The sequence below is a fragment of the Bufo bufo genome, chromosome 1 (genome assembly GCF_905171765.1).
Source record: "Bufo bufo chromosome 1, aBufBuf1.1, whole genome shotgun sequence".
In the NCBI taxonomy this organism is placed as follows: domain Eukaryota; kingdom Metazoa; phylum Chordata; class Amphibia; order Anura; family Bufonidae; genus Bufo; species Bufo bufo.
In genome coordinates this window covers 634,233,593-634,255,337 of record NC_053389.1, presented here as the reverse complement: position 1 = coordinate 634,255,337, position 21,745 = coordinate 634,233,593, and the positions used below count along the sequence as shown (strand labels likewise).

The 21,745-nt window shown below is 41.0% G+C and overlaps 1 protein-coding gene across 2 annotated transcripts in view; it reads right to left on the bottom strand.

Moving 5' to 3' along the window:
- APBA2 (amyloid beta precursor protein binding family A member 2) overlaps window positions 1–21,745 on the bottom strand; it is a 496,602-nt gene that overhangs the window by 291,123 nt on the left and 183,734 nt on the right. For both annotated transcript variants that reach the window (XM_040413847.1, XM_040413848.1), the window contains exon 2: window positions 19,822–20,810. In XM_040413847.1, coding sequence (XP_040269781.1) covers window positions 19,822–20,781 — 960 coding nt within the window. In that variant the 5' untranslated portion in view covers window positions 20,782–20,810. The remainder of the gene's footprint in view (window positions 1–19,821; window positions 20,811–21,745) is intronic.

Below are 21,745 nucleotides of genomic sequence, written 5' to 3'. Positions count from 1 at the left end.
CTCAAAAAATAATTTCTTTTATCATCTTCAAACAAACAAAGTATCATTAGGCTTCTATACATATGTATATTGTATATGTATATTCTATACAGTTCATGACCGCTACTAAATACACTTTATGGTCAAACACAGGACAATTACAGTCATTTACTCTCATACATCTGATATTAGCTGTACAGACCAATTAACTTATTTGAGCAGCTTGCTAATTCATGGTGAAAATTAATTAGCAGACCCACTGGCATTGCTCTGCAGATGTCAGCGACATTAGTACAGTGGCATAAAAATCACAACAGCTCTCTAATTGCACAATTATTTCAAGTAATACAACTTGGTGACCAGCCATAGAAACAGTCAATGACATACATGCAACAAAAAAAAAATCAGTGCAGGTTGGGTTTCTTTCTAAAAGTGTAGAAATAATTGGGCAGCACCGCTGTGCTAGCAGGGATACCATTCTGTAGCTCGCAAGATTGACTGAAGAATGAACTGAACTTTCTTTGCTAAAGTTGACAGACATAAATACAGTAAAGTCTTATAGAAAGAGAAGACAGCACGCTGCTAATTATTTGCTTCTTACAAATTATCTTTCAGTCACAGAAACATTAAAGGCTTAAAGGCACATTTCGATCAATAAAATTGCATACCAAGGGACGTGGAGGTTCAATAAGATGGTACAAGCTAGCATTTATCTGCAATGTTCATTCACATCTTCAAGGTCAACAATATAAGTTTTTTTAATGTAATTCCTATGCACTCGCTTTGCACATATTTGTTTCAAATTTCCCAAAAATTTGGCTTCCAAACTAAGCCGAAGTTTTAGAGATTTGATTTGGGTGAATCACGCAAAATTTTACATATCACAAGAGTGAGCACGAGACAGCAGGGTCATGGTCAACAGGCTTGCCCATAATGCGTTGCAGTCAGCCTCACAGCCTATTAAGAGGGACGGTATGGACATGTATCATAGGCACTAAGGTCACAAACTGTGTATTCTCAGTTTGTCCACTGATGTCACAGGGCGTACAGTACCTGCTGTCACACACACAACACAGCAATTTAGAAACAAAATACGTTTAGGATCTGGCAAGGCCAGTGTTAGGGGTTGTGTGAGGGCTCATTTTCTGCACAATGATCTGTAGTTTTTAATAATGCCATTTTAGGGTGTGTATGGCTTTTTGATAACTTTTTATTAAATTGTTTGGGGAAGTGAAGTCATGAAAAACACCCTTTTTGCTGTTGCGCCATTCACTGTTTGAAATAAGTTTTTTTAAATATTTTAATAGTACAAGCATTTTCATGTGGCGATGCCCATGATTTTTTAAAATTGTTTATTTATTTTGATGTTGGGGAAAGGGGGAGGTGACTTGAATTGTTATGTTTTATGTTTTGTATATTTTTTAAAACTTTTTTTAACTTTTTTTTAAACTTTTTGATAGGTCCCCAAATGTACCCCAACTTGCAATCATCCGATTGCAATTTGTATAGACTAATGCCATTTTCTCCATTATTGTATACAGAAATCGCTATATTACAGTTCAGTGCTGTCACCTGCTGGCCTGAACTGTAATATACAAGTAATGAGCCTGGAAGCCTAGTACAAGCTCAGGCTCATTACTATGTATGCACTCCTTCCCAGATCTCTGCCCCGGTGAGATGTTTCTAACCCGGAAATGAAAGATTCCAGGTTTTAGCCCTCTCAGATGCCGTGGTCACATTTGACCACGGCATCTGAGGGGTTAACAGTCCACGGTCAGCATTACTGCGATGACGGACATTAGCCGTGGGTGTCTGCTGTATGAAACATAGCCATCTTTAAAGACCCGACATCCGCTGTACTAAAGCTACCCATTTTTATGTGCAATAGCCAGCTAGCAACCTAATTAATATTAAAAATAAACCAATCAATAAATAAATCTACTGGCTGAAGCATTGCAGTTGAACTGGACACTGTGGAACTGCACTTTTTTTTTTCCAAAAAACTGTTGCAAATTTTTTCCAATTATTATTAAGTGTACAATAAGCATATTTTCCAGCTTCTCCATCAACATATATTTTTGCAGCTGACTATGCCCAATTGCAATTTTTTTTATTTATTTAAAAAAGCATAAGAGATCTGACAGTGCAGTGTGTTTTCAAATAGGCTGTTAACTATGTACCTGTTACTTTAAGGCTACTAATGATGTCTTGGTATTAAAGAGCATGAAAGTAGTTGCATATAGTCCTTGGAGACCACATTGTGTCATTCACAACATTTAAGGGCTATATGAGCACTTGTGATTAGGGTCAAATTTATTCGTACCCAAATAGACTATTTCGACCGATTCCTTAGAATCGGACCTGAAACGAAGTTCAAGAAACTCGTTCATCTTAAATCACTGGTGACTCGCCCAGATTTATGCCATCTCTACAGAATGCTGTAACATTTAGCAACGGGTTCACTTGATGGTTTTCTTATGAGCAGCACTGGATATGACGCCGGTATTATTTTCAACTGTGTGATGTGATCGTGACATGACACCCATGGTGACACCAAATGCTGAATAAAATTAAAAACCAACTCAATGGGGCTACTCCACATGCAGACCTCTGCCACAGTTTCTGGCAGTGTCCTTGAGAAAAACACACAAAGAAAACTCCTCCTTCTTGGCTTGGTCTAAAAAAAAACACACAAGAAAAGTCGGTGGGCTTGTGAACATCAATGCGGATTTCTATTCACAACAATAGGAGGAAATCTGCTGATAAAATCCACTATGTGAAATTAATGGGGACCCGAACTTTTGAGCACTAAAATAGCTCTATAAATGTCATGGAAAGGGCTAGAGGGCTGCAAATGGCATCAAAATTTGGTTAAGAGCATGGCAAGTGCTCTGCAAACAAATGTAGATAGGGAAATGACTTTAAATAACATAAAATACTTAAAATAAATAAATAATAGTCTTGATCTAGGAGGACGAGGTCCATATGGAATAGGAGGTTGAGGAGGCAGTGGATGTGGCGGTGTAGGTGGAAGCGGCGGTGGAGGAGGAGGAGGAGGAGGAGGTAGCCTACACTGGTTTTTGGTTTTCATTTTTAAATGAATTTTTTTAATTAGGGTACACCCCAAAACATTGGGAAATATAACCTGTGATAACCCCCTCCAGTCGTGCTAAACACACGTTCAGACAATACACTGGCTGCAGGGCAGGCCAGCATCTCCAAGACGTAAAGGGCAAGCTCAGGCCATGTGCCCAATTTGGAGACCCAGAAGTTGCAGGGGGCAGACCCATCAGTCAGTTCGTATAGGCGTGTGCACACATACTGCCCCACCATATCACACGTCCCCGTTATGTTCACGATAAAATTGGATATCTACTCTTGGATATCTGATCAACTTTCGATGTTCTTTTACCTACCATGTTGATCACGGTTAGCGGCGAATCATGGTTCCACGCCGGAGAGGGAGTGTGAGAAAGAGAGACCACATCCAAGGGAGATCAATGGATGAAATTTAATTGTGATCGAGTGGAAATGTGGGAAAACTTATTAAAATGGAATTGGGGAGGTAGTGACGATAAATAACAATACAGGACTCTTAAGATGCCCTGTTATTGGAATGATTAATACAAAATTATAGGGAATGTCACTGGGGTATTTAGGATTTGGAAACGTTAGACAGGAGAGGCCCTGCTGCCGCTTTGTTGACTCTAGATAACTTCTGCCTGATCGCACGTCACCGTGACGTCCACGATCCATTTGGATATCTTCTCTATCAACTTTCGATGTTCTTTTCTGAGCCTACCATGTTGATCACGGTTATCGGCGAATCAGGGTTCTACGCCGGAGAGGGAGCGTGAGAAAGAGAGACCACATCCAAGGGAGGTTAATTTTTTTAAATTAAATATGATCGAGCGGAAGTGGGACAAATTATTGAAGTGCAAATGTGGGACAAGTTGTTACAGTTTAAGCATTGAATGAAAGAAGAATTTTTGAAATTTAATTCCCTGTCACCTATGCAGAGCAGGGGTTTGTATACGGCAAAATTGGTAAAATGTCACCTTGTAACAGACGATTTTTTGAAATTTATGACCCTATTACCTATGCAGAGCAGGGGTTTAATCACAGCAAAAATGGTCAAAAGTCACCCAAGAACGTAACAGACAAATTAGTGAAATGTCTTTACCTGTCTACTAGGTACAGCAGGGGTATATCACACCCAAAAATTGGTGAATTTCACCCGAATATGTAACAGACAAATTAATGAATTTTTTTTACCTGTCTACTAGGTATAGCAGTGGTATATCACAGCCAAAAATTGGTGAATTTCACCCGAAAATGTAACAGACAAATTAGTGAAATGTTACCTGTCTACTTGGTAGAGCAGGGGTATATCACACCCAAAAATTGGTGAATTTTACCAGAAGATGTAACAGACAAATTAGTGAAATATTTTTACCTGTCTACTAGGTACGGTCGGGGTATATCACACCCAAAAATTGGTGGATTTCACCCAAATATGTAACAGACAAATTAGTGAATTTTTTTTACCTGTCTACTAGGTATAGCAGTGGTATATCACACCCAAAAATTTGTGAATTTCACCAGAAAATGTAACAGACAAATTAGTGAAATGACATAAAATAAAATACGTACAAAAAAACTAACAAAAAAAAAACTTGATTTATGAGGTGGAGGTCCATATGGAGTAGGAGTTTGAGGAGGCGGTGGATGTATTGGTGTAGGTCGAAGTGACGGTGGAGAAGGACGAGGTAGCCAACACTGGTTTTTGGTTTTAATATTTTTTTTTTTTTTATTAGGGTACACTTCAAAAGAGTGTGAAATATCCAAAATACAACAATGAGCAATTGCGCTGTAGTATAACAATGGCTGGTAAGGCTGGTATACATGTCTATTCTGCACAAGGTAAGGACAAGTCCTGTGGGATCCATGCCTGGTTCATTTTAATGAACGTGAGCTTGTCCACATTGGCTGTGGACAGGCGGCTGCGCTTGTCTGTGATAACGCCCCCTGACATGCTAAACACACGTTCAGACAATACACTGGCTGCAGGGCAGGCCAGCACCTCCAAGGCATAAAGGGCAAGCTCAGGCCATGTGCCCAATTTGGAGACCCAGAAGTTGAAGGGGGCAGACCCATCATTCAGTACGTGTAGGCGTGTGCACACATACTGCCCCACCATGTTGCTAAAATGCTGCCTCCTGCTAAAATGTTCCATATCAGGTGGGAATGCCACCAGCAGCGCGTCTACCAGCGTGCGCTTGTACTCGCGCATCTTACGATCATGCTCCAGTGATGGAATTAAGGACGGTACGTTGTCCTTGTAATGGGGATCCAGCAGTATGGCCACCCAGTAATCAGCACAAGTTAGAATGTGGGCAACTCGGCGGTCGTTGCGGAGACACTGCAGCATATAATCACTCATGTGTGCCAGGCTGCCCAGAGGCAACAAAAAGCTGTACTCTGTGGGAGGTGTGTAGTCTGTGTCCTCTGTATCCCCCCAGCCACGCACCAGTGATGGCCATGAGCTGGTTTGGGTGCCACCCTGCTGTGAACACTGTTCCTCCTCCTCCATCTCTACCTCCTCATCCTCCACCTCCTCATCCTCCAGAACTGTGCCCTGGCTGGACAATTGTGTACCTGGCGTTTGTGGGTGCAGGAACCCACCCTCGGAGGCACTTGTGAATGACTGGCCGGAAACCCCATGAAATGATGCCTCTTCCTCCTTCTCCTCCTGTGCCACATCCTCTTTCATCATCGCCAGCAGCGTTTTTTCAAGGAGGCATAGAAGTGGGATAGTAACGCTGAGAACGGCGTTATCGGCACTGGCCATGTTGGTGGAGAACTCAAAACTGCGCAACAAGCAACACATGGAGGCCCAGTCATTAGTGGTGAAGTGGTGCTGTTCCGCAGAGCAACTCACCCGTGCGTGCTGCAGCTGAAACTCCACTATCGCCTGCTGCTGCTCGCACAGTCTGGCCAGCATGTGCAAGGTGGAGTTCCACCTTGTGGGCACGTCGCATATGAGGCGGTGAGCGGGAAGGCCAAAGTTACACTACAGCGCTGACAGGCGAGCAGCAGCAGGGTGAGAATGCCGAAAGCGCGCACAGACCGCACATTATGCAGGAGCACTGACATATCGGGGTGATTTTTAAGAAACCTCTGCACCACCAAATTCAGCAAATGAGCCAGGCAAGAGATGTGCGTCAAACAGGCTAGTCCCAGAGCTGTTACGAGATTTTGCCCATTATCACAAACCACCAGGCCGGGCTTGAGGCTCAATGGCACCAACCACTCATTGGTCTGTTGTTCAAGGCCCGTCCACAGCTCCTGCGCGGTGTGGGGTTTGTCCCCAAAACTGCCTGCTGCCATTTACCCCTGGCTGTGCTGAAGTTGGTGGTGAAGGTGTTACGCTGACCGGATGAGGAGCCGGTAGAGGACGAGTAAGCGGAGTAGGAGGAGGAAGCAACCAGAGGCAAAATGAAGTGCCCTGCAATAATCGGTGGTGGAAGGACATGCGACAAACTGCTATCCGCCTCAGGCCCAGCCGCCACTGCATTTACCCAGTGTGCTGTTATGGAGATATAACGTCCCTGACCGTGCTTACTGGTCCACGTATCCATAGTTAGGTGGACCTTGCCACAGATGGCGTTGCGCAGTGCACACCTGATTTTGTCCCCCACTTGGTTGTGCAGGGAAGGGATGGCACGCCTGGAGAAGTAGTGGCGGCTGGGCACGACGTACTGTGGGACAGCCACCGCCATAAGGCTTTTAAAACTCTCCGTCTCCACCAGACGGAATGACAGCATTTCAAAGGACAGTAATTTTGAAATGCTGGCATTCAGGGCCAGGGATTGCGGGTGGGTAGGGGGGTACTTCCTCTTCCGCTCCAGTGTTCGGGAGATGGAGATTTGAACGCTTCCATAGAACATTGTGGAGATACTTGGTGACCCAGGTGGTGGTGTTGCTGGCAGATCCTCTGTTTGTGGGGTGGCAGGTGCCACTGTCACTCCAGAGGTGGATGAAGAGGCCGAGACTGCAGCAGAAGCGGAAGCAGGAGGAGCCAGAGACCTTTCTTGGTTTTTGAGGTGTCTATTCCACTGCAGCTTGTGCTTTGCACTTAGATGCCTGGTCATGCAGGTTGTGCTCAGGTTGAGAACGTTTATGCCTCGCTTCAGGCTCTGATTGCACAGCATGCAAACCACTTGTGTCTTGTCGTCAGCACATTGTCTGAAGAACTGCCACGCCAGGGAACTCCTTGGAGCTGGTTTTGGTGTGCTTGGTCCCTTGCTGCGGTGGGCAGTAGCAGGCGTACTGTCTAGGGGACGGCCGCTCCGCTTTTGCACCCTGCTCCCTCTTCTGCTGTGCTGGTGGCTCTGTGCGACCACCGCCTCTTTCTCCGAACTACACAGGTCACTCGAATGACCTTGATTCCATGTGGGGTCAAGGACCTCATCGTCCTCCACATCATCTTCCACCCAGTCTTCACCCCTGCCCTCCTTGTTGGTCTGCACACTTTCGAAATCCACACCAGTTGGCACCTGTGTTTTGTCATCATCCGAGACATGCTGCGGTGGTCCTCCCATGTTCTCATCTTGAAACATAAGTGGTTGGGCATCGGTGCACTCAATATGTTCAACTTCTGGGGCAGGGCTAGGTGGATGGCCCTGGGAAACCCTGCTAGAAGAGTCATCAAAAAGCAGAAGAGACTGCTGCATGACTTTGGGCTCAGACTGCTTGGCTGATTTGCAAGGGGGTGAGGTGAAAGACTGATGGACATCGGCTGCAGGTGCCAACTCTGATCTTTCAGCAGGTGACTGGGTGGGAGACAATGTAAAGGAACTGGAGGCACTGTCAGCAACCCAATCTACTATCGCCTGTACTTGTTCTGGCCTCACCATTCATAAAGCCGCATTAGGCACGACCAAATACCGCTGAAGGTTCTGTCGCCTACTCGCACCTGAGGAAGGTGTTTCACTTGTGCATGTAGCTGGCACAGATCAACCACGTCCTCTCCCTGCAACAGGAGCTCCACCAGCAGCACCACGACCGGGGCCACGTCCCTTATTTGACGCTCTCCTGATATTTCTCAAATTTAGGATCTTGCCCAAAATGGGTGTTTTTTTTATAACCGAATAGAACAACAGTATCTAAAGGGTGTATCTCACAATGACAGATGCAGCAAAGGCTGCAAAATTAAGATTTTTGCCCTAAATAGGTGTTTTTTTAATAGCAGAATAGAACAACAGTATCTAAAGAGTGTATCTCACACTGACAGATGCAGACAAGGACACAAATTAAGTATTTTGCCCAAAATGGGTGTTTTAAAAAAAAACTGAATAGCACAGCAGTATCTAAAGCTAGTATAGCTATATTTCTAGCTTAAATTGCACACTGACTAATGCGGCAAAGGCTGCAATATTAAATACTTTCCCCAAAAAGGGTGTTTTTTTAAATAACAGAATATGACAGCAGTATATAACGCTTGAATTTCACACTGACAAATGCAGACAAGGCCGCAAATTAAGTATTTTGCCCAAAATGGGTGTTTTTTTAATAACAGAATATGACAGCAGTATATAACGCTTGAACTTCACATGTACAGATGCAGCAAAGGCTGCTATATTAAGTACTTTGCCCAAAATGTGTGTTTTTTTTTTATAACGGTATATGACAGCAGTATATAACGCTTGAATTTCACACTGACTGATGCAACAAGGGCTGTAAAATTGAGTATTTTGCCCAAAAAGGGTGTTTTTTAAAACCCAGAAAATTATAGCTGTATTTCTAGCTTAAATTGCACACTGACTAATGCGGCACAGGCCCTAGATGGAGGGTATTGCCAAAAATGGATGTTTTTTAAAACCCAGAAAATTAGAAGTATTTCAAGCTTGTTTTTAACAATCACAGATGCAGCAAAGGCTGCAATATTTCTAGCTTAAATTGCACACTGACTAATGCTGCAAAGGCCACAGATGTAGGGTCTTGCCAAAAATAGGTGTTTTTTTTAAAACCCAGAATATAATTGCAGTAGTTCAAGCTTCTATTTGACTGTCACAAATGCACATATGCTGTGCTGTTGCACAGAACTTGCAAAAAATGGCCGCCACCGCCGCCCACCTAACTAACAGACAGATAAAAGTTATCTTTCTGGGTCACTGGGCTCAGGGCAGGGTAAAAAGATTGTGCACTGCACCCACAAAACAAAAGCTTGTTTTTAACAATCACAGATGCAGCAAAGGCTGCAATATTTCTAGCTTAAATTGCACACTGACTAATGCTGCAAAGGCCACAGATGTAGGGTCTTGCCAAAAATAGGTGTTTTTTTTAAAACCCAGAATATAATTGCAGTAGTTCAAGCTTCTATTTGACTGTCACAAATGCACATATGCTGTGCTGTTGCACAGAACTTGCAAAAAATGGCCGCCACCGCCGCCCACCTAACTAACAGACAGATAAAAGTTATCTTTCTGGGTCACTGGGCTCAGGGCAGGGTAAAAAGATTGTGCACTGCACCCACAAAACAAAATCTAGGTAGATCGCTGAGTTAACAAGCACTTCTGATTAAAGATTCTGTCCTATTCTCTCCCTCACAGCAGCAGCATCCTATGCCTACACTAATCAGAGCAAAGTGACGTGCAGCGCTACGTGACTCCAGCTTATATAGAGGCTGGGTCTCCATGCTGCACTGGCCAATCACAGCCATGTGATGGTTTCTAAGGGCACAGAACACCGAACCCGAACTTTTACTGAAATGTTCAGGTTCTGGTCCAGGGTCCAAAAATCCTAAAGTTCGGTACAAACCCGAACTTTACAGTTCGGGTTCGCTCAACCCTAATGTGAAATAGTTCTTAGCCTGAAGGAAGGAAGGAGGTTTTATGCGAATCGACTTTGGATGTTTCATCCGAAGTCGATTTGCTCATCTCTAATCACAGCTGAGGCCAGTGAATACAATGCACAATATTTCCAGTCCGTTAATTTACGATGGCCAGTGAATGGCTGCAGTGTTCAAAATGTCCAGGGATGAGAGATCATTACTTCCAATCTGCCAGGGACCGGAAGCAGGCTGGACGGAAATCTCGACACTGGAACTGAGTATTTAAAAAGGTGAGTAAGTTCCTTGGGGGGAGAGTTAGAAAACCCCTTTAATACAATATAATATTTATATTTTAAATAATTCAATTTCATGTAATATTGAAATCAGGATTTGCCATGAAACACTGTTCTCTGTAGAAATTTGTAAATTAAAGAGTTTACAATGTATTCCACCTCCTGGATATGAGGCAGACAAAATACAAATGTATGAATGCAAATCAGCATTTCAGATATTTGATACTTGTTCTATAAAAAGGCAGTTTGTGCATCTTTACAAGAATCAACAGGCTGATTAAATATTTACCAGAACACTTTAAAGGCTCCTTCACACTTGTGTATGAAAATATATGTAATATAGATTTTGTTTTGCAATCTGTTCAGTTTTTTGGTTTTGCAATGTATCCTTAGGAACATGGACATTGATGCATTGCACTCATTAAGGGTACTTTCACACTTGCGGCAGTGGATTCCGGCAGGCAGTTCTATCTCCAGAACTGCCTGACAACATCTGGAAATCCGGACGCAAATGGATGGCATTTGTCAGACTGATCCGGATGCGTATCTGTCTGACAAATGCATTGAAATGCCGGAACCGTCTCTCCGGTGTGATCCGGAAAAACTGATCCGGTATTTATTTATTTTTGCATTTTTAAAGGTCGGCGCATGCGCAGACCGGAAAACCGGATCCGTTTTGCCGAAACACCTAATGCCGGACCTGGCACTAATAAATTTCAATGGAATTTATTGCCGAATCTGGCATTCCGGCAAGTGTATTTTCTCCGGCTAAAAAACATAAGAGGGACTGAACTGATGTATCCTGATACATACTGAATGGAATGCACTCCATTCAGAATGCATTAGGATAAAACTGATCAGTTTTTTTACGGTATTGAGCTCCTGTAATAAACTCAACACCGGAAAAGAAAAACTCTAGTGTGAAAGCACCCTAAAACGCTAAGCAAGTTTCTTAGCAGAATGCTATATAGTATAGTCTCAGAAACACTAAATACAAAACGTGTACAATTTTATTTATTTTTTAAACCCAGCCTCCCCCCCTTTATCTCCTCCCTTTTCTCTTCTTTTGTCACATAGTACAATTAAAACTGAGAAATACACTACTCACAAAACGTTAGGAAAATTTTTCTTTCGGGTAAAATTTATGGAAAACTTAAAAAGTTCCCGCTACAGTGCTATTATATCATGAAAGTAGGACATTTAAGTAGAAGCATGCAATGGTGATTTCCTCATCTTAAACAATTTATTGAAACAAAAGCCCACAACAGTGGTGGATATACCCCCACAAAAATGTCAGTGTCTCAATAACTTGTCATGTGGCCTTGAGCATCAATTACAGCTTGACAACAATGTCTCATGCTGTTCACAGGTTGACTTATTGTCTGCTGAGGCATGGCATCCCACTCTTCTTGAAGGACGGCCCTCAGGTCATTGAGGTTTTGGAGTACAGAGTTACAAGCCTCTACACGGTGACTGGGCTAATCCCATAGGTTTTCAAAGGGATTCAGGTCTGGAAAAAGTGCAAGTCACTCCATTTGAGCTACCCCAGTCTCTAGCAGCTGTTCCATAATGATGCGAGGCACAATGACTGGATTAATGATGTTATTCAAGTAGTATGGGCTTGTCACTATACCATTCATAAAGTGTAGGGAAGTTGACTAGACACACCAGCCCATGCTGTAACACCACCACCACCAAAGGCTCGTCTGGTGACAACAGTGGCTGATGCATAGCGCTCTCCTTGACGTCTCCAAAATAGTTGGTGGCCATAATTTTTACTCTGCGCTAATTAACTTTCATCAGTGAACAGCACTGAGGCCCACTGGTCCCTCATTCAGCATAGATGCTCCCTGGCCCATGCAAGACGATGACACCTCTGCCTGGTGGTGTAGTCAGGTACCCTTGCAGATCGTGTAGCACGCAGACCATGCGGATGTAAAGAGTTTTGAATGATCTGATGTGACACTTGGGTGCCTCTCATTTCCCTTAAATGTGCCTGGAGTTCTGTGGCATTCAACATCCGGTTCTGCAGGGCATTGTTCACAATGAAGTGGTCATCAGTGTGGGATGTGGCCAAAGGACGTCCACTTCTATGCCTTTCTGTGACTCTTCCAGTGTCTCTGTATCTCTGTTGCAACCTGCTGATGACACTCTGCGACACTCTAAGGTCAGTGACCACTTCCGTCTGAGAACATCCTACTTGAAGACTCACAATGGCGAGGTACTGTTGATCAATTGTTAGGTGTCGTCTTGGTCTCATGATGTCAAAATGTGAACAGCATGATGAGGAGGACTGTTTAAATACCAATTCTAATTGAACCAGGACATTTATTGGACGATTCATGGATCAAACACCTGTTGTGAATTTTGCCGTTAGCTACTTGTTAGAGAAAAGCAAGTGGTGCAAAAAGTACTGAAACATTGAACAGTTGGACATGTGCATTCAAAAGTTTAGAGAAGGTCATATTAAGTTCACCTGTAAATATCCCTAACTTTTTGTGAGTAGTGTATATAAAGAGATCATGTCCTTGTGTCTTAGTGGATCAGCCATGCCCCTTCATCCTCACAATCCTGTGACTGGCTGTAAGACAAGTGGCTGGAGCAAGAGCATACCTCATCTGCCCTGTTTGCAATAGGTCAAAACAATGGTAAGACCCAGCCCCACAGCCCAAAAACTGAACAGGCCAGCAGGAGATTAACTCAAGTGCTCTCTGCAGGAATTCTCCAAAACTGCTTCAAGACCATGCAGAAAATGCAGTGGGCTGACAAGCAGCGAGGGCAACTATATTTCTTTCCTTTTATCATTTCTTTTTAGTGTTCCTTTAAGGGAGCAAGTTAACAAGAGCAAGTTCCTACGAGCTATGTTAATGAGTCTCTAATATCTCACAAAGGCCCCCAATTAACCCCAATAATTAGGCTGTCTGTAACAAATAAAGGAAGCAGGTAGAAGAGACTAATGAGATTCCTCAGAGCATCCCCTTTCAAGTTGAAGCCAAAATCAGTGACACTTAAAGAGTCTTAAAGAGTGCCTCCAAAAATATAGAAATGGGCATGTATTAGTACATTAAACCTTGCCTACACTGCTGTATATGCTGAGCACTCCTGCCTGGTGCCATGTTTTTTATAATTTTATCCATTTACATTGCTGTTTATGCAATAGCCTAATTATAATATATTGCGAGTAAAACAAAGATGCTTCTAAAGACATGAGAACCATGTATAAATGCTTTATGTCTGATAGACTTTGGAATGAGGCCAAACTCAGTCTGCACAATATTGTGGAGACTTCTTTGCATATGCATCTGCTAGTCTTCTTTCTACTGGGGCTATATGGTGACGTGTTGTCAAACAGCAAGTCTCAGAAAAGTTGCTATGATTTAGAGCGGTGATTTGGCTGTAAGACTGACGCAGCGATCTTGGCTGTGACACCTACTGTACGACCAACCGTTTAGTAATGACAAGGAGATAATATTTAATCACTGTCTGGTAATATTTGTTTGTGGTATAATTTAATAATGTTATTCAAAGCCAAGAAAAATCCAGCTTCCAAGATGCAAAAGGTGGAATCTTTATTGTGCGTTTAAAATCCAATACAAGATATCACAAGTTACAGTAGCGCGTTTCAGACCCTGATTTACTTGAGGTCTGAAATGCGTTACTGTAACCTGTGATGTCTTGTATTGGATTTTAAACGCACAATAAAGATTCCACCTTTTGCATCTTGGAAGCCGGATTTTTCTTGGCTTTGAATATTTACAGCAATCATTCCGGAGGTTGCCATCCGTGCTCAAGCCAGGTGGACGGTGGGTGAGAGCTGCTTTACCTTCCTTGTTTCAATTTAATAATGTTATATGTACATCTTTTTTTCGTGTGGGTGGGGGACATATACCTTGACGCTTTTGCCCCATTATTTTAAGACCCGAGCAATGCCCCTGAAAGCACTAGAAATCACCTCCGCAGCTTTCTGCATACCACCTTCTAAAATGACTGATTGTGACTATATTGTTATAACAACATTTAAGCATTTTGCGCCCGAATTTTTATTTTCCACAGGGTCAGAATGTGTCTTAAATTGGCTCTGCCAAGATGCAGGATGCGCAATGATGACTTCAAGGGGAGGAGGTGAATGCTGTGTTATGTTGTCCGGGTATGGAACCTGTTGTAAGTACCTGCCTGTAGATACTGACCTACATATAATTTTTTATATCCTGGCTAGAAAGTTGCTTTAAACAGACAATTGAATAACCGGAAAGAAAAAAGGTAATGAACAAAAAGTTTTTTGAGATCATATTAAGAAAAAATACTGCCTACTTACAATTGCAAATTAACTGAATTTTCTATACTTATCTTGCTCTCTGAATACGAAAGCATTATGAATGCAATTTAATGTGTCAATTTGATAAAATACTGAGGACATCTATAAACAGAAAACACATACAACTCATACTCGGTCTTTCACTATTTCATATATGTCTATAATAATTAGACAACAGCTTTTAGGAGGTGAAATTGCTAAAGGGAGGACTTTTTTTATCTCAAATTATTATTCAAGTTACAGTGAACAAAAAGATGATTAATACAGCATGATCTGCATAATTTACATAATTACTGCCTCAGGTTATGCTGTCCTCTTACAGTTAAGACTTACATGAACAGAGTTTTCAAATGTCTGAAGAAGAAATCCTACAGGAAATCTCAGCTATTCAACTCCACTACTTAATATTCTCAATCATTATCTCAGAAACTCTGTCGCGCCAAAAAGCTCCAGATTAAACAGAGCCAGTGATGCCCTCTCCTGGTTCATCTCACTGGGGCTGTAACAGAGGTCTTCCTGAGTCGAGATGTAATTTTAAGCTGATTAACTGGTACTGTCACACAAATGTAATGTCACAAAGATGCCACGAAGCCTCATAAAAATGAATTTAGTGACATTAATTTCGTTGCGCGAATAAATCTGAACTGCACTTCTATGCTTTAAAAGGTAAACCTGATATTTCTCGTTCATTGAGTGATTGGTAGCACCTTCACATGTGGCAAATATCCAGAACTACCACGTACAAAAACTCATCCACTATAATTGTCACAAGCAGCAGCAGTAAATAAAACATAATTTTTAATAAATAATAGTAACAGTTGCCAGAAAACTGTAAGCCAGTGACTCTTACTACAATTAGAATCTAGGGCTCACTCACAGTGGTGTGTGAGATATGCTGAGAGTGGCAAGAAATGGCATGGGATAGTGTGACCTGTCTGTAAACGTTCTCATTCAAAGCAAGTAGTCGTGTATCTTTTTTTTATTCTTGAAGACATTTCACTAGTTATCCGACTGGCTATCTCAATTAGAATGGCTTTTACGAGAATTCTCGGGCATTAAGTACTGGTGACTTGTGCTTCGGTCATGGAGATAAGGCTACTTTCAAACGCGCGTTTTGGGCGGATCCGTCATGGATCTGCAAAAAAGGATCTGCTACAATAATACAACCGCATGCATCCATCATGAATGGATGCGTTTGTATTATCTGTAACATTGCCAAGACGAATCCGACATGAACTCCATTGAAAGTCAATGGGAGACAGATCCATTTTCTATTGTGCCAGATTGTGTCAAAGAAAACAGATCCGTCCCCATTGACTTACATTGTGTGCCAGGACGAATCTGTTTGGCTCAGTTTCGTCAAGCGGACAGCAAAACGCTGCAGGCAGCGTTTTGGTGTCCGCCTCAAGAGCGGAATGGAGACTGATCGGAGGTAAACTGATGCATTCTGAGCGGATCCTTTTCCATTCAGAATGCATTGGGGCAAAACTGATCCGTTTTGGACCGCTTGTGAGAGCCCTGAACGAATCTCACAAACGGAAAGCCAAAACGCGAGTGTGAAAGTAGCCTAATATGTTATTGCACTTGCATGACTGAAGCTATTAGGTGTTAGAAAACTGCCTTGGGAGAGGTGTTAGAAAAGCACTGTATATGGCAGATAATAGACGTGAATGTCAAGATTGCCAGTAAAGGTGCGAAACAGGGCAGAAGGAAGAACTTGGTTCTTCTGTATATAACTGGGGCATCTGAAAAGCTCAGAAGAATTTTCTATAAAAATTGTATCCCTGTCTAATTTAAATCTGGCAACACACTGAGGGCAGCAACTGGTTCACCCAAAAGACCCTGCGCCAAAATACAAAAAGAGAAAATTGTATAGGTAGTCCAGTGCAGTGAGGAGTGCAAAGAGTTGTAAAGTGGGGAAACAAAACAGCAGATACATCAGTGTATGGCCCAGCACAAAATAGCCAAAAACTACTGTAAGGATTCAGCTGTGTACTCACATCTTAAGGACAAAGGAGATTTGTTTGATGACAACGAGGTTTGCATCTTTGACACAGAGAAGGACTGGTTCAAAAGAGGAGTGAAAGAACTATTTATGTTAAATTGGAGGAACCAAGCTTGAATAGAGGTGGTGAGGTACAACATTTATTGCCTGCCACTTACAATGCTGCTCTAACATCTAACAGCTAATAAGATGACTAGCAAAATATATGACTCATTACTACTTATAGTATGACATGAACATGACATAGAATACCATTTATTGTTATTGTTTATGGAAGCAGTCAAAAATCTCCCCACATACACTAGAACATTGCCAATGCAAGTTCTAGGAGATAAGTTGACTATGACTTTGCAATACATTCTGCATTTAAAATAAAAGCAAAATAACTACAGGTCTTATAAAAAAAGCACAAAGGCTCATTCCTTTTTTGTTAAAATTGTAAATCCAATGGCTGGTATACATGAAATCGATCTTTTTTTCTAAATACGATTCACTATGTCGTGACAAATTCAAAGGCCAGACACTATCCCAAATAAAACCATTAGCAACTTTAAATTGAATGGATTCAGAATTTCTGAAATTGGCACAGACAGAAATGACTCCATTTGTTGATAAAGCTAGCAGAAGGAATGATGCATTGTGCATTTAGTTTACATCTCCTAGATTTTTTGCCAATGACAGAGCTTTTGTGATAAAAATTACTCAAAGGGCTCTCATAAAGGCCGGCTGCCAAACAGAATCCATCACCCTAACGCAATCTGAACTTCCAAAACAAACAGAACAAGTATTAGCCAAAAGACCAAAATGACAAATACATGCAATGCATCCTTGTGACAAATCCCAGTATGACAACCTGACCTACGCTCTGTAATGGCTACCAGCTGTCATAATACAATGGGCAGTCAGGCCTTTAACCTGGTGTGTGCTACTTATAAACAACGTGGGTTGAGGTCCAGACTCCAGATATCTCAAGGCCTTAGAGAAATGGAAGGGCTTTATTTGTTTGTTTTTACTACCTGAGGACACCAGATAGTAACATATATCCTTTTAGATTTTCTGATTGCAGATTTTTATTAATTCTATTTCCTGAACATGGTTATGAGGGTCGCCATATTGCCAAACCTGTTCTTAACAGTAATTACAGACCAAGAAGAGGTGCCTATTATTATTATAATAATAATATAAATAATAATTATTATTATTATTATTATTACTATTAGTAGTAGCCAGTGGGAAAACGGCAGGATTTTATGATTTTTGTTTAAATATAGATATTAGCATGGAAAATTAAAAATAACTTCATCCAAAATTAGTTACAAATATTTTAAACATAAAAAAGTGATTTAAACAATGTCATTTTCAAAAAATCTGGCAATGTTCTCACCTGTGGAGGCAAGATGGTTTCTTCACTACTTTCCCTTCATCACACACTGAATCCGCCATGTCTGCTGCACTCATGAGACCACATGGATTGGCTGCAGACTCATCCACTCAGGTGCCAACCAGATATGTTCTTGAGTCTACCTGTTCAGCTGCATACTGTAAATATAGTTGAACAGGAGAACTCAGGAACACATACGGTCAGGATCTGAGTGGGAGTTTCCAAAGCCAGTCCTGGCAGATATGTGAGTGCAGTGAAGATGGCAGAATCGGAAGCGTGACGGGGGACACCATTTGGTTTACATTGATCAGAAGGCTGCCAGATTTTTAGAAAAGTATGAGGAACCCCATTAATAAATTTTTCCCATCATGTGATTGCATATCGCTAGGATATGCCATCATTTTTTGACTGGTGAGGGTTCATACCACATGGACCTCAGCGATCCTGAGAATGAAAAGGGTGCTGTTGTACCATTGCATAATATTCTCATTTTTCCCTCCTCAGAGGCTTGGCGGCCACCCAGCTACATAGGGATCTGCAGCTTTTTCATCATATTGTAAAAAGAATTAAATGTGATCTATTTTATTGATTATTCATTGCCATCACCGGGGGAATATGGAAAGGGCTCGTCGAGACGGGACATGACACTTAACATAGTGATGGGACAAGCCACTTAATATACTGATATTGAGTGCTGATCTAAAGATGGACATACACAGTCTAAAGTTGATCAACTGGATGTTTCAACCAAAACAATCATTCCTCTAGTGAAATTTAACAATGAATTATACTTTTAGCCAACCAACAACAGACCATCATCAAATTCTCGCACAATAGTTACTCGTCCACAAATGATCTTTCACTGAAAGAACATTCTCAGAAATATTCTTTAGTGTGGTGTCACCTAATACAATATGAAGTAAGGGTACTAAACATTTACTAAGAGTTTCCACAGGAATCACAATTCCACAGTCTTAAATGACTACACAAATATCAAATGCTGCCATTACAGATAGCGATAATGGTTGAGTAGCTTCCATCTGATTGTTCATATTGCTTAGTGAATATCTTGATTTATTTATGAATGTTTGTGTGAGATTGAAAGGTAATTTATGTGAATATAAAGAATAAATTGGATTTATGGCAAACAGCCCTTCATATTGCTCAGCACACAGTGCTCACCTGACCTTGTGTAGACCCCCATTTCTATTAGCAAACTCATGTTTTTACATGCCCTTATTTAAATGTATATAGGTGCTATCATAACAGACACACATTTACACTTATGATAGGAGGTGATAATTTACATAACACAGACTGACATTTCTGCACCAGATTCTTAGATTAACAAATAATCTGAGCAGAACTAAAATGTCAAACATCTTCCATATTGTAGCCATCATTTTTAAAACGTGTGACAATAGAACTGGTTTTTAAAACTGGTTATAAGAAAGGGGCTTATATTTATAGAGAATCAGGTCAAACTGTAGAATCAAAGAACAAGCAGGATGAAATCTTCACATTTAATGGGAAAATCTAGTGAATATGTCATACATAATAGAGATTCACATTGGTGAAGTCTGTGATGTTGGATCTCTGTTTAAGGATGTTTTAGAATGCTTAACGTGTGCCTATCATTTAAACAAACTTCTGACAGGGCAGACAGACATTTTTGAAGAGGTGATCAGAGATCAGTGTTCAGATTCTGAGGCCCCTAAGGAAGAACAAGGGAGCACAAGTGCTCAGTTTGGTGTGTCCCAATATATTTCAGGGTACTATCAATGAATGTCTTGGTAGACCATTCTGACTAATGGTCTACAATTTTTAATAAAAAATATAAATTAATAAATGCACAAAGAACATCTACAAATATCGGCTAGTTTATCACAGCGGCTTTTACACAAGTGGGGTACTGTTGTTACTGTAAAAAATCATTGGAAAAAGGCGTTTTATAAAAGATAAAAATGAAAAAGTCACAGAGGATACAGTATTTCTAAAGTAAGTAAGACAAACCTGTTCTTGAGACCACTTCTGTCTTTCTTCTGGAGTTCTAACTTTTGTTTTATAACTTCTTTGTATATCACCATGCTTTGAAGCTGAAGGAATATTCAAAGACTTTGGTCGGCTTTCATGCCTGTTTGAAGAGTGTCCTGCATCTGTTTTCTGGCATATTTCCTTATGGTCTTTTGGCACAATTTCTGTTCCACCATGCTCCGGGCTCATGTCTGTACTATTGATACTGCTCATACTCATACTCATTTTGATCTCAGCTACTATCTGGTCAATATCTTCCTCTTGATCCTCTACATTGCCATCGGTTTTCCTTTTCTGAAATGGAGATTGGGGAAGAGAATTACCATTAGCTTCCACAGGATAGTAATCCTGATATAATTCTTCATTTTCACTATACTGGGCTGTTTCCTCCTGGTCTTGAACTTCTAATGAAGATGAATTGTCCTCCTCTAAAATCTGCATCTGGTTCTCCTGCCCTACATCTCCTTCAATACATTCTTGTTGCTGTAGTTTGGATTCTGTCCACTCATCTTCCACTGCTTCAACACATTCATCTGTATCTACGTGATTTTCTTCAGTGTGGACATATTCCTCTCCGTTGCAGTCCATGCCTTCAAGGTAGCTGTCATCTTCAGGACAGTAGCGTATGTAATAAGTGATACCTTCTTCTTCATCTGGAAGGCCTTCATCATACTCCTCATCAGAAGTATTATTCACATAATCAGAACTTGAGTCACCATCACCACTATTATCATTACAGTCTTGTTCCTCTTGATTGCTTGCAGAATGCCTATTATGTAATTGTGTATTTGTGTACTCATGAACAACAGTTTCCTCCTCATATACAGAGTCCTCCTTTTCACGACTTAAGATTTGAGGAGAAGAAGGGCAGGACCTTGGTCTCTGATCCAGCATGCTAGCCCTGGTACTGTGACGTTTCCTGCTTGCCATACTGAGCATTTCATATAACCCTCATTTCATGAAAGATTCTGAAATACATAGAGATAGAAAATTAGGTTTCCAAAAATGCACATATTGTTGAAACTCAAAACGAGATCTACAGTTACACTATTCTGCTTCTGAAGGTCATCAAATTTCTTTAAAACATTCACATACAGCAATGCTTGTTTTATAATGGTCTCTAAGTATATGAAATTATTAACAAGTTTTTTCACAGCTTTGCAAAAATCAATAGTAAATTTGAAATTTTGACTATGAGAACCTTTCCAATATTTCTTAGCAGAAAAATGCCTCTTTCTTTTATCAGGCACTTCCCTCCTAAACTAACATTATCTGTCTGGAAAGACCGCGACAGACCCCTCCCCTTCCCTCTACATAGACTTTTATGGGCAGCATCTGATTTTTTTAGCTGACAGTCCATCTTGGCCGATCAAAACTGAGAATGTTACTTTAGGAGCGGGTAGATTTAGAGAGCACAGTAACCTGGAAAAAGATGCATTCTTCTCTGATAATATATATTATAACTTTTCCTGATCTGCATTATTGATTTGTGCAAAATTTGTCAAAAGGTAAGTGACCATTTAAGTGTCACTTTGATTTCCTCAGTTAATATTATTATATGATATTCTTTGATTTATTTAGGCTAGGGCTACACTGAGACTTTTTATTGATGTAGCCAAGGTCTTACTATGCAACTAAATCAATATATTGTAAACAATTTTAAGGCACTACTTTTGGACTCTGTGTTTATCCAATATGGTTTCTAAAGGGGTATCAGAGAGGAAATAGTGTTAACATTTAATTACTAATCAACCTAATCATAGAGCTGGCAATAAAAAGTGAATGAAAGACCGAGTATAATGATACACAGAAGGATGTCTCTGCTGCAAACCAGGATACTTATATATAAATGTTATTATTTGACATACAATTATACATGAAAAGACACACTAATACTTGATTA